This window comes from Epinephelus lanceolatus, chromosome 13 (genome assembly GCF_041903045.1).
Source record: "Epinephelus lanceolatus isolate andai-2023 chromosome 13, ASM4190304v1, whole genome shotgun sequence".
Lineage (NCBI taxonomy): Eukaryota > Metazoa > Chordata > Actinopteri > Perciformes > Serranidae > Epinephelus > Epinephelus lanceolatus.
Window position 1 is genome coordinate 11,028,536 of NC_135746.1, and position 13,121 is coordinate 11,041,656.

Below are 13,121 nucleotides of genomic sequence, written 5' to 3' on the forward strand. Positions count from 1 at the left end.
CTACACAACAGGGATAGTAAATGATTGTTATTGCCATGTTAATGTCATTGTTATTGATTAGAAAGTGCTGCTGATGTGTATGTTATATGTCACTCTAGAACAGTGGTTCCCAACTGGTGGGTTCTGGTCCAAAAGTGGGTCAAGGGTCTATTCTGAATGGACCACAAGTTACTCCCGAACGAGCCAAAAAAAACCACCCTTTTTTTTAAGTACTGTTAATATCTGGCACAGAGCTTTTATTTTGAAGTGCTGTTCCCTACTGTTGAGTGAGTGACTAAGGGACAGCTACTTGACAGAGACAGCAAATTAGCCTGACGACATGAACAAACAACAATTATGATGCTGACTATATCAAACTGTGTGGACCTTGAACTGATGACTAAGGAGAAATCTGGAGCCCGTGGCTTAACCAGTTGGGGACCACTGGTCCAGAGGCCGATGCTGTTGTGTTACATGTCTTGTGTCACAACTCTTTTGCTTCTGCAATGCCGGCATGCTGTCAAAAATCTGGAGCAGCTTAGTCCTGTGTAGAAATGCAAAGGCACCATAAAGAAAGGGACTTCATAGCGACCCTATATCTCAATCTCTGTGTAAAAAGGGCCAGTTGTTTTACACTACATTTAAGGCCTCAATAATCCCTGAATACAGTTCAACTCCTGAATATACTGGTGTTGCAAATGCTGCAGTTTCCTCTCTGATTATTCTTCCAAAAAGATGTTAGTCCACTTACATGCAAATTAGCACATCACGTCATCTGGCACTCGTGGCTGGCTACTGGAAAACAAGCTCTGCCAAAGACTCTTTTTGTTGGAAAAAGCCAAGCAGCACAGTCTGCACAGACGTGAGTCCCCTTATCTCAATAAAATACCAAAAGGTCACAGAGCGACAAACCACCTTCATCTGTCCATGTGTGCATGCTGTGTGAATGCTGGGGATTTATGTAGGTGTGTGTGTGTCTGTGGGCTTCTGTGTGCATATATTTATGCCTGTATTCTGTAAATGCATTTCTGTATGTAAAGCTGTGGCTGTAAATACCAATGACAGAAGCTTCACCTGCCGGCCTGCTGAAAGAGTATTATCTCCATTTTACAGATCAACTGGAAATGTCACACTGACCATTTGTTTGTGTATGCAAGGACACAAACATGTAGGGATGTGTTACGAAAGTCACGACATTTTCAAATTTCTCAATCAACATTTTATTTGGCCTTTCACTACCAGCTGACTTTTACAGCGACAACGTCTCTTCAGGCTAACAAAAATGAGTTTAAACATTACTCACTTTTTCCCCAACAACTATCTTCTGAGGTTACGTGACGAGTTTAATTACCTCCATTCTCTCGCTTACATTAACATCCAGCAGAGCTGAGTGTGGAAAAAGAATAAAATGAAGACTTAACTGAGTGTTTTGTTCTGAGTTATAAACTTTTTGTCCATCTGTCTAAACAGAAGTGGCAACACAATATTTCATGCCATTTCTTTTTTTAGCACAAAAAAAAAACACAAGAAGGCAGGAAGGAGACAAACGTGACAACAGTGTGGCTTTACAGAGCATTATAGTGAGTTTCTGCCACATAGGGCAGCTGTTATCAGTGAAAAAGTCATAAAAACCCACTGTTTACTACTTACATGGATTCAAACAGGAGGCAGACACAGTTAGCGTATAGCTGGTGAACATAATGCAACATTTAAAGAGACATATATTTCCCTCAGGAGTTGGGAAAGACCAAAAACAGAGCTATAAGAAATAAATATTGGATGTACATTCATCAGATTGACACACATGAATCCAAATGAATTATAGTGTTGCTCTGTAACTGCTGAATGTGTCAATAAGCAACTGTTGCTAAAATCCAGCAGGACTGGCGGCTCTCAAAAGCCCAGATCAGAGCACATACAGCGATCAGCAGCAGCGACCCACCGTCTGACACTGGCACACCGCGAGGACAGAAACAGAGAGCTCAGCGGGGACGGAGCACCTGCCACAGCAAGTGAACACGCTGTCTGCAGTCATTTTGACTTGACCAGCGGACTTCACTACAACCTTAATGGCTGTAGAAACAGGTGACGAGCTTTTAAGTTCTAAAACCAGCCGCTGGCAATTTGACCAGCTGAGTTGCAGGTGACACCATCAGCCGGCTTGAGTCAAGCTCAGACAGACAGTTCACACCACTGCAACTTTTCTCTATAACATTCTAAAACGGTTTCGTCTCATTGTGAATCAAAGGTCTGAAATGGGCTTTAGGGTTCAGTGGATGTGCCGTGCTCATTTTTTAAGACAGTGGTATCATGTTAATCTGGACAACAATGCATCCATTGGTACCAACCATGTCATGCTAGCTTGTCAGGCTAAATAATGCTTCAAAATTAGGTTAATTTTTGGAACGATGAACGATATTCATATGTGATGATGTTAGCCCCCATGGTAGCCATTTTATATTGTAGGGAAACCTTTTTTTTTATTTAACCTCACTGTATAAAATGACCTATTATGACCTTTAGGATAATCACAGCCTCATGAAACTTTACAGCCACCAACTAGAGACCTCGGGCATTCAAAGGATGTATGGCTTCCATAGGTATATTGACAACAAGAGGGTTCAGCAACAGCCATGTCATGTATTTACATTCTGTAATTACCTTTCTAATAAACTGAATTGTTAGTGGCGGAGTCCGCCATTTCAGCACTGGATTCAAATGACCTTTTTAGACACAAGAGAGTCACAGGGAGTGATGCTGTATGTAATCTAGGGTTAATGTTTGTAATTTTATTTTGTTGATATCAGCCTCACTCTGCCATTTTTTTCCACTCAAGGAGTTTTCGCTGCTCCCAGAATTCGGGGTCCTGGAGTTTTAGATCTGCGGTTACCATGGTAACGACGGGTGTCACCAAATTCACCAGAACTGAAATCTTAAACATTAAAACTTTCATGAGAAGATCACTCATATCCCAATCTTTCTCCTCTCACTGTCCACGTCCTGCCCCCCCTCCCCCATCCCCCGCACACAATCGCACCCTACAGGGTTGTGTATCACAGGCTGCGTTGTGGATTATGTTGTACTGTGGATTATGGGATTAACACATAATCAGACACTGACCACTGTGCACCACCAGAAAAAGCACACTGAACGTCAGCGTGAAGAACAGGGATACAGAGGAGGATAAACCCAGCAACAACTAACCACGAGATGTTACTTTCTCTGCTGTGATTTACAGTGTGATAAAGCTCCATTCCCCACTGCATCATTGTCCACGCTGAGCAATGAGGCTGCCGAGTGTTTTTTATACTACAGACATTTACAGTTGCACCCTTCTTAGATTGATTAATGTGTTTCCTACCTTCCGTGCAACTGCTGTTCTCCATTCATTAAATATGTCTTCATCAATCTAAAAACTACTGTACACTCTGGAAGCTGTGCAGTTTGTTGGCTTAATCCGTTCACATCTGAGGCAGGTAACTTGTGCAGCACATCAGGCCAAACTGGTGCGACCAGTTTTTCATCATGTCAGTCATTGTTGTAATTGTTGGGTCAGTTAAGTGATGAGCTAAAAATACTTTTCTTTGAGATTGGGAAGTGAAAGCCTATCCTGCTGGTGTGTTTTTTTTCTTCACTTTGCCTCGGTTCTTCATCTAGATTTCTGTCTCATGTTAGCAAAGTCACAGACTGACAGTCAGTACATTTACATGACATGACAGAAAATCAATTTCTTGTGTTTGTCCGACAGAAACCGGACTTTTGAAATACATGTTAGTCCGACTGAAATCAAAAACAAACAGAGATTCTCAAATTCACCCACATAATGTGATTGGGAGCCGAATTACTCCTGCATGTGTACGGTCAATTGGACCCAAACTAGAGCTGGCACAGTGTTGGCCCCGGGCTTTGACCCAGAAGAATAATATTAAATGCGTAAAAGAAGGAGAGGCTGGTAACAACATGGCAAAATCTACATCCAGAGCTGTGTATTTTTGGATGGACAAAATACACAGAGCTGTTAAGTTGTACACCATGGTACCAGTTTGCAGCTAGCTAACTGTAGCTAGCTTGTTTGTCCATTGTTTGGTCTGTGATGTAATAGGTCAACCAGCAAAAGGTCCAACACTTACAAGGTGAAAGGGGGCGTATCTCCACCCTTGTAGCAGAGTCAGATATACTTTGGTCAATACACTGATCCCCCTCACGTGCTTGTATACTGGGACAAGGACAGTAGTCCAGTTAAATGGCCTTTATTGTGTATGCACTAACTGTGGCCTCTGCACCTGTATGTGTTAAAGTGCCCAAGGTAACATCTTGAAGACTTTTTATTCTGCAGTGATTTAGTAACTGTACTTTGTAAAGCTGTGTGTGCATGTCAACACCTCTTAGGAGCAAATTCAGTACAGCAAACAGTTAAAGGGGAACTACAGTGTTTTTCAACCTGCATATTTCCCCATGTTTTTGTGTCTAAGTGACAAATTGGTCCAGTATTAAGCACGAGCACTGCAGTCTGCAGCCGCAAAACAGGCTGCAATGCAACCACTCAGGGTGTGGTCACACAGTCAATTTACATCAACTAAAGTGCTCCATTTTGCCACTGACAGGCTCTGGTTATTCCTCTACGTGTCTGACAACATTGAAAGAATTCCTACAGAGATAGACCTTTTTGTAAAAGAGTATGACTTCTTTATTTAACCAGAAACAGCCCAAAATCGCTATCACCAAACCCACCAGACCCCATTTAAATAAACTGAATAAAGTGTGTCTTATGATGATAAAATTACAAAGTCGACAGAAACAAATAAAACTGTTGTGTTTCGTATTTCCACTGTTCTAATGATCATCAACTCTGGTTTGCTTGAAAAACTGGGGGCGGCAGTAGCTCAGTCCATAGGGACTTGGGTTGGGAACCGGAGGGTCGCCTGTTCGAGTCCCCGCCCGGACCAAAATATGGAGCGTGGACTGGTGGCTGGAGCTGTGTCTTTCGGACCTGTGTGTAATTGACAAGCAAGAGTGAAAACATTGAATTTCTCCTCAGGGGGATTAATAAAGTAAATAAACTTAAACTTAAATAAACCCTTAACTTCTCCGGTTAGATGTGAAAATATGTTGGCACTATACATGCTTAAATTAGTGTTTGGAGTCTGGTGGGTTTGGGGCTGTCTCTGGTTCAACAAAAAGGATCCTATTCTTTAACAAAAGGTTTATCTCTGTGGGGATCCTTTCTATAATGTCAGATACTTAGAACAACAATTTGAGTCTGTGAGTGGCAAAAACAAACACTTTTAGTAAATGTAAATGGACAGTGTAAAAAAGTTCCTCTTTCAGACGCAGTTCCTTTGATGGTCACTCAATAGTGACTCTTAATGAACAACTCAATTCAAAAAGAACAAACGTCTCCCTCGAAACACCAAGTGAGTACTTTTGTTTGTCTGTTTCTGCTTTTTTTTTCTCCACATATTAGGGTGTGAAATGTAAATTAGGGTGTCAGTGTCTGGTCTATTTTCTTTTATTATCTATTTAGAAAGAGCCTGTTATCACTGCTGTTTGTGATTGTGTTTTTTAAATGATATGCTTATTCCACATATTTGTCAGTTGTGTCTAAACAGGCAGCCAGAAAGATGAGCAGACACACATACCTGTACACACACACACACACACACACACACACACACACACACACAGAAGTTTAGCTCTATGTGTGATTAGAAAAGAGCAGAGGAGCAGAGAAGGAGAGAGAAAGCGAGACTATGTCACACCTGCAGCTTGTTCCAAAATTACACTTTGTTATTACAAAGAAAGTAAAGTACCAAAAAACCAGGTACTGTTGGTAGGTGGTAACACATTCCAGCGATATCGGTTTAAATGTGAACAGTACCCAACCCTAAAAAGACTATGTAACTTCTGTAGAACAGAATTTTACGGACCATTATTGGGATAGTTGTAGCCTGAACTGTCTGATTTCACAGCAGCTTTTCTAAAAAGTTACAATGCATGTTGTGATATTTATAGGCGTTTAGAATGCAAGTGAAAATTGCAAAAAAAGGTTGTAAAGCTGTCACAGATTCAGAGCGTATTATGATGGGCATTCAGTGTTTTCCTCCGGATTACAATTTATTTGTGATGGAACAGGTGGGCGGTGAGTGTAGAGTTCAGCAGTTGATGCCATTCAGCGCAATACTGAAAGACTGTCTCCATGAGTAGAGCTCCTCCTGCTCCGTCTGTCCAGTTAGCATGAGCTAACACAGCCGGTTGTCCCTCCAAGGCTGCCTGGGTCAAAGCAAGATGGAGGGATCAGTGGAAGTCAGCAGAATCATCAAGGCTCCACCACTACATTTAAGACCCCACAGATGTTCCCGGCCAGCAGCTGCCCCAAAAGCAATAGACAACGCTCAACCGCCCGAGGACAAGCATGGAACGCTTTGGTGCAGCAATGCAAAAATGTGGTCTCGCCGACAGTGCCCACTGCGAATGCGGGGATCCACTACAAACTGTGGAACACATAATAACCAGCTGCCCCAAACACCAGCCAACGAATGGCGATCGTGGTCTAATAAGACCTGGACGATGAAACACTGGACTGGCTTCAATGGAGCTGAAGGTCTAAGGATATACGCCAGAGGTGGAAGCTAACACAGCCCAACGAGATCTTATCCCTTCTCGTCATATTTTGCCACTTGGATAGAAGCCCTGCAGCAGGGGTTAACATCAGACACCAAGCCGTCAACACCAACACGGAAACAGTTCAGCTCTGTTGTTAAACCTGTTAATAACCCGTGGGTGACGTTAGCTGTGTGATGCTAACAGTTAGCCCTGTCACTGTGGGTGTGACTCCAATCACAGAGCTCCAGTTCCGCGGCAGGGAGAGAGGTGCTTAGCGAGTCGATATGCTGCACGCTGCTCTACAGAGAAATGAGATTAAATAGATTTTAAATAGTTAAATTTGGGGTAATTGGACAAAACTGCGAAGTTGCGCAGAATTCACAGGGATTGGCTGAAACTGAGTTAATTGTTGGGACTGCAACATCGAGACATTATGGAGGGACTGAACAGCAACCACAGAATAATCCACAATGACATTCCTTTAACGTCCCATGATTCTGTTGAGTCATTTGCCTTAAAGCATCACCATTAACTGAGAGCGAGTGGTGTGGGAACACATGCAGGAAACACCAGTCATGTCTCCTGGTGGCAAACAGTTCATTTTCTTTTACTTTGTTTTACACCATTAAAATCTGGGACATGTTAAAGCAGTGTAACAGAAGCACAAGTGGAGTCAAAGTTAGTAGTGACTCAGCAGTTGTGTCAGTTACACAACAACATCTATGTGAGGGTGCAAACGTTTGCTATCATAAGTGTCATACCAGACCAAAACGTTGTTATGGCACAAGTTCTGCACAGAGGAGGATTATGCTATTTCTACTTTTAAAATTCACGCTGTCTTGGTTTAAAAAACTTGCATAACTTTTAAGCTTTGCGGAGACAGACACTTAATTCTCACTGACACTCACAGACAGCAAGCATTGTAACTGAAACCCTCCACACTGCAACACAGTGCTGCACCATGCACCATATTATGAGAGGCAGGGATTCGGTGCTTACTTTAACCTTTCGTGCATTTATAAATATGTATATAATGTTGTGAAAAACACTCGACAAAAACACAAGCTTTCTGATGATGAGAAGTGTGAGGTAAACATCGCCCTGTCGCTCTGTCGCTCACTCCCACTCACACTGTCGCTTTGTTTCTCACAGACAGCCCAGTGATCCAGAAAACATTGTGACAGCCTAGATCCACTCATGCTGACAGCCTCTGTCACACACACATGCATGCACGCACACACACACACACACACACACACACACACAATGATGAGTGTAGCTACTTGACAGTGGGATTTAGGGAGTTCCTGTCAAAAAGCTCATGTGCACTTGGAGGTACACACACTGATCCCATTAACTCCATGGTACAGTAACCCATGGTAACAGTGTGATAATTTATTCATGCAAATGTGGTTACTGGTGATCCAGAAAGACAGATGCACATGAACCAGTTTTCCAAAAAAAAAAAAAAAGAAAAAAAGAAATCAAAATGGCACATTCTGATCATCCTGCACAGCCCTGTTCAAGCACTATAAGGCATAACATGAAGGTTTCTTTTGCTAAAGGCGGCATGGAAATATTTTTCGTTTTGGTCCGTCTGTCAGCTCACAGGGTTGTGATCATCAGAAGACTGGTCTGAATGTAACCACAGGCCACGCTAGCTTGTAGATCAAAGCAGGAATTCTAAAGTTGTGCTCTCTTTGATGCAGATACAATCAGAGATTTCATGTCACTACACTCAATTCGACATTGGTGATATGGTCAAAAATGCTCCTTCATAACAAAAAAGGCACCTTTAGGCCTCCAATCTAAATGCACCATGTTATACTACTGGTCTGCTTCCTCTAGCAGTACATGGTATTTTACTGGGAGCGGAGACTCATTAGGTTTTAATATTTTTGGATATTTAAGCCAAGTCCATACGTACATGGGTATTTTTAAAAACAGGGTTTCTTAACTAAAACAAAATCCCATCCACACAAGCATCATGAAAAATTGCCATCCATATGTAAACGCAAAACCTCAAGTGAAGCGCTGTCAAGAGCATGTCAAACCGACGGCTGGCGATATAACACAAAGATGAAGATGTTGCCTCACTTGAAGCCTGAAAAAAGCTACTACCAGAAGGCTACCTGGAGCAGTGACCTCCTTGTGTCTCTGTTGCTCAATACAGTGGAAAAATAACTGTGCATTTACATGCAAACATGTAAAAAGTCCTGTTAGCAAGGTTAGCGTTATTTTGGCAACGTCCGCCACTCCCGAAAAGTTGCCGCATTTGTACGACTGTCACTCTCTATATTCAAAACTTCAAACTGTAATGACCTGTTCAAATTCAAAATCTATTTAACTGTTTGTAAGTCAGCAGATTGTGTGACGTAGTTTGCCTTTTGATCCAGGAGAGGGCGCTCTAACCCATCTTGAGTGGACAATCAAGACACTGGATCAGTGGTCGGCTAGCCTGGAAATCCAGACCCAAATCTAGAAAGATTAAGGGTCTGGCTATGAGTAATGCAAATGGCCCAACTTGAGGGGCGGCACCAAGCATGCATTTGTAAATATCACTGCACGCAACTGGATAACACTACGACCAATCAGAACAATACACGGGGTGACATATCCAGAGCTTAGCTACCAGCGGAGCTAACTGGTAGATTAGACTCTTGCCGTATCCGGTCGGCAAAACAGCAAAAACGTCCTTCTTGCAAAGGAAAGATTCGAGCGCCGTCTTCTGTTCCTCTTTTAGAGAAAAAGCCAAGTCTAACTCGTTCATTGTAGCGGCCAAAGCCGTTTCAAACAACTGGTGTTCATCCGTAGCCATCTTGCAATGTTTACTGACTGATTCCAGACTTCGTCGTCGCAGCGCTGTCGTCATCTGTTTAGCTCGCCTCTGGCCCGCCTATATCAGATACACCGATGTGATTGGTGCAGCTCGGCTCCAACAGCATGGGTGATGAGCATCATTACTGATTGTTTGAGTGACTCGCTGAGCAAATTCAAATTGTGCTCGCGCGAGAACTCTGGATTTCCAGGTTAGGGGTCGGCAACCTTCACTATCAAAAGAGCCATTTTTGAGTGAAAATAATGTAGAAAAAGTTAAGTCTAAATTAGCCCGTACTAATGGTCTAAATGAGCATTCATTAATATGTTGTACCACAAGTTGGCTACTGTGCAGGACACTATTTATGATTATTTAACTTTGCAGAGCTGGCAGTACAAGATGACATGTTTTCTATTTTATTCCGAGACTTTTCTGGATTTGGCATCCGTAACTAACCAGCTAAGGAGACTGAAGATTAGCCACTGCTACTGAGGTTTGCCAGAAAGTAGATGATTACGCACATTTTAGTTGCTGTCATGTAAAAACACTGTTTTTTATTCTGTATATAGGCTTCACATTTTTACAATTGGAGAATATAGGAATTTCTTAAGGCCCAAAACATTGATAGATGAAAATTAAAGTGTTAAAAAAATAACCATAAGTCATTTCCGTGTATCAAAACCACGGGGGGCCACTGGAGAGAGACTGAAGAACCACATGTGGCCCTGGAGCCACACCTTGCCAGAAGTTCGTACAAATCTAATCACCGCCAAGATAGCAAGATTTATATACAAGCATATTGTATGCAGCCTACTGATAATGTTTCGGAAGAGGGGGTTTCAGGATGTCATGATGAAAATGGAGCCATGATATAAAATTCCAGGCTGCACCACAGCATCACAACGCATGGTGCAACTGTACGACTCCCCACTGGAGGAATCATTCGAACAAATTGTTTATTATTTTAAATTTGTTCAATCTTGAATTTTGGGAAACGTGATAACCATATTCATTTGTGTCCTTTGTGTAACAGTCCGTGTCTTGTCTCTAAATTTGGAGGTTTTTGTGGGTCCGTGAACACAACGTAGTTTTTCCCCTCAGCAGCAGTTTGTGGAGTTTTTGAGTTGCAGGGTGGATAATTGATCAGTTGATCAGACTGATAGCTGAGAGGAGCAGCTGTTTGTGACTGAAAGCAAACTTTTAAGCGTTTAGATGTTTTAATCAAGGTGGGCTGCCACAAATAAATGAACATGTGGGAAACCCTGCAAAAGGAGATAACGACTCGGTCTCTAACATTACAAGCCAAAAATTTGTTTCCCTTGTCTTCACGACAACACTGAATATTGAGTTTCTAAAAATCTTCCACCTGGACAGCCTGGGTTTTACAATAGGTCAGTTTTCAGTGACCTAAAACAAAGTTTGCGTGTGGACCAAAGGCCAAAAGGCATAAAAAAAGCTATATTTTCACTAATACCCTCGTATGTGTGGACTTAGCTTTACTGTGCAGACTCAGAAATCTACAATGCATCTTTCTTATTCTGAAAATTCTATTTAGGTCTTTTCCCCCGCATGCCTCATCGAATCATCAACAAAGCAATTTGATGACTAAATGATATCACTAACAATGATTTATGCATCTCCTCCAGACACTTTTCATTAGGAAACAGTAGTTATTGCATTTGCCATTATCACAGCCAATCGATCTTGGCTTGCAACAGTCAACAGCACTTGTTGGATCTCACATTCCTGCGAGGTCTGTTGATTTAACGAAACTGGATGAGATGATCCTGACAGAGTGTTTCATCTACACACACACACACACAAAGCTGATACATTCATGAGTGAATCCTCTTTCTTTTAGAGATAAAATATTCTGTTAGCTCTTTGCCGTGCTGTTACAAGCCTCCAGCATTTGATAGACATTAGGGGCACATCGATACTGCCTGTCTGGTTTCATCTGGCTTCACCCCAAGTCTCACAGTGGTGAAAAGTGCCATCTGGAGCTCAGAAGGGGCAGTGACAGTATCGACTGTACGTCCACATCAGAATGTGACAAAAACTGAATCATTTTCTCCACACACACACCACAGGAAATGCACATCACAACATGTACATGCATCATCTCCCGGCCCAGCAGCAGTGCATTCACTCAGCAGCCATTATAGAGCTGCTTCTCTACAGCGCTGCCAACTTCTGAAAGAACTGGCAGGATGGTGATGTCTAAACTGAGCAGCTGTGTCTTAAATGGAAATGAGCTCTTCAGCATCCCCATGGTGTTTGATTAAGCTGGTTTGTCTCTCTTTTAGCTTCTGATGAGCACAACAAGGTTCATGCCGTTACGTTACGTAAAATAAACCCCACTAAAGCACTCCCAGCTTTGTTAACTGGAATACAAATAATGAGCAACCTCTCTGGAGTTATTTGCAAATGTAAACAACTTTTATATATCTTATCCCTCATCCAACATCACTGGCAAAGGCAACAAATAAAATAAACAACAATTACAGCAATATGTTGCCCCAAAATATGCTAATTTAGCCCCACTGCCACAGCCATTGAAACTCAATGTCCTGTATGTGAGCAGAGAGCGCCCTCTGGTGGCGAAACATTGCACCTGATGCCACATTCACAACAAACAAGCACAATGAGCTCTGTTTGTGCGTGGGAGCGTGTGTGCACTAACCGAGGTGTAGTGAAGTCTCAGTGTGGTAATATCCGTCTTGCTGCTTCTTTTTCAACATGGAACAAAGATCCACCCGCTCAACTGCCTGGTCTCCGAAAAACCTGAGTGTTGCAGTGAGACAAAGTGACAGTGAGGAAGACAGAGAGGAGAGTGTTGATGCCTCCAGCAGGCAGTAAAGGCTGATGTCAGTCATTACAGACACTTGTCAGCAATGATAGCTCAAACTGAAAGCGACAACCAAGTGAGCTCTATGGCTCAATATACTTGGCAAATGTCACCATTATCATCCTGGAAATGACAATACTGGAAGTTAAACATTCTGTAACATGGTGCTGCTCAAATAAAACTTATGTGCATTTGAAGTGCAAAGAACATTATACAGTTATGAACAATATTGAAAGACCAGTGAGTCAGAATATTGATTAGAGAAGCACCTGGGGGGTTTGAACTTTGTTTTTCTCACATGCCTGCAGTGAGTATTGACATCATAGGCGACAGCATTTAACAACAGCAACACTATGTCAAAACATCCATTTACCAACTCGCACACAACTCGTGCAGTATAATTCAAGTTCTATTTATTCAGTTGTGTGCTCAGTAGTTCCCAAACAGACGGTCCTTTCCAACTGGAAACTGAACTAAAAGTGAAACCTATCTATGCTTTCTTTAAAGCCAGACATTCACTTTTTTGCGCTGGCCACCATAGCTCTCCTACACACCTGGGACATGGGGCTTACCACTATATACCACTAAATTCTACACACTAAACATTTAGTATTTACTATATTAAGAGTATTTTTACCCTTTACATTGCCATCCGACAGCGACTTCCAAAAGGGAACTGAAGCAGTTATATCGCTGTCTTAAGTACTATTTGGACAGGATTAGTTTTACATAGGGATGTGGACTAATGTCAGTTTACCACGGGATGTCTGTAATATAAATGTCCAATTCACACGGGACGAGAAATCTCCGTAATTCTACCAGAGATGGGAGTGGTAACTCGGTTTGCGCCCTGGTGTCCCCTCCCTGTCGGCA

The 13,121-nt window shown here is 42.2% G+C and overlaps 1 protein-coding gene across 5 annotated transcripts in view; it reads right to left on the reverse strand.

The window, feature by feature from the left end:
- akap7 (A kinase (PRKA) anchor protein 7) overlaps positions 1 to 13,121 on the reverse strand; it is a 93,765-nt gene that overhangs the window by 54,678 nt on the left and 25,966 nt on the right. For 2 of the 5 annotated variants that reach the window (XM_033648681.2, XM_078173720.1), the window contains exon 9: positions 12,084 to 12,184. In XM_033648681.2, coding sequence (XP_033504572.1) covers positions 12,084 to 12,184 — 101 coding nt within the window. Of the gene's footprint in view, positions 1 to 4,648; positions 4,970 to 5,020; positions 6,250 to 12,083; positions 12,185 to 13,121 lie in introns of those variants that run through there. The other 3 variants (XM_078173722.1, XM_033648682.2, XM_078173721.1) reach the window with 3 other exon arrangements.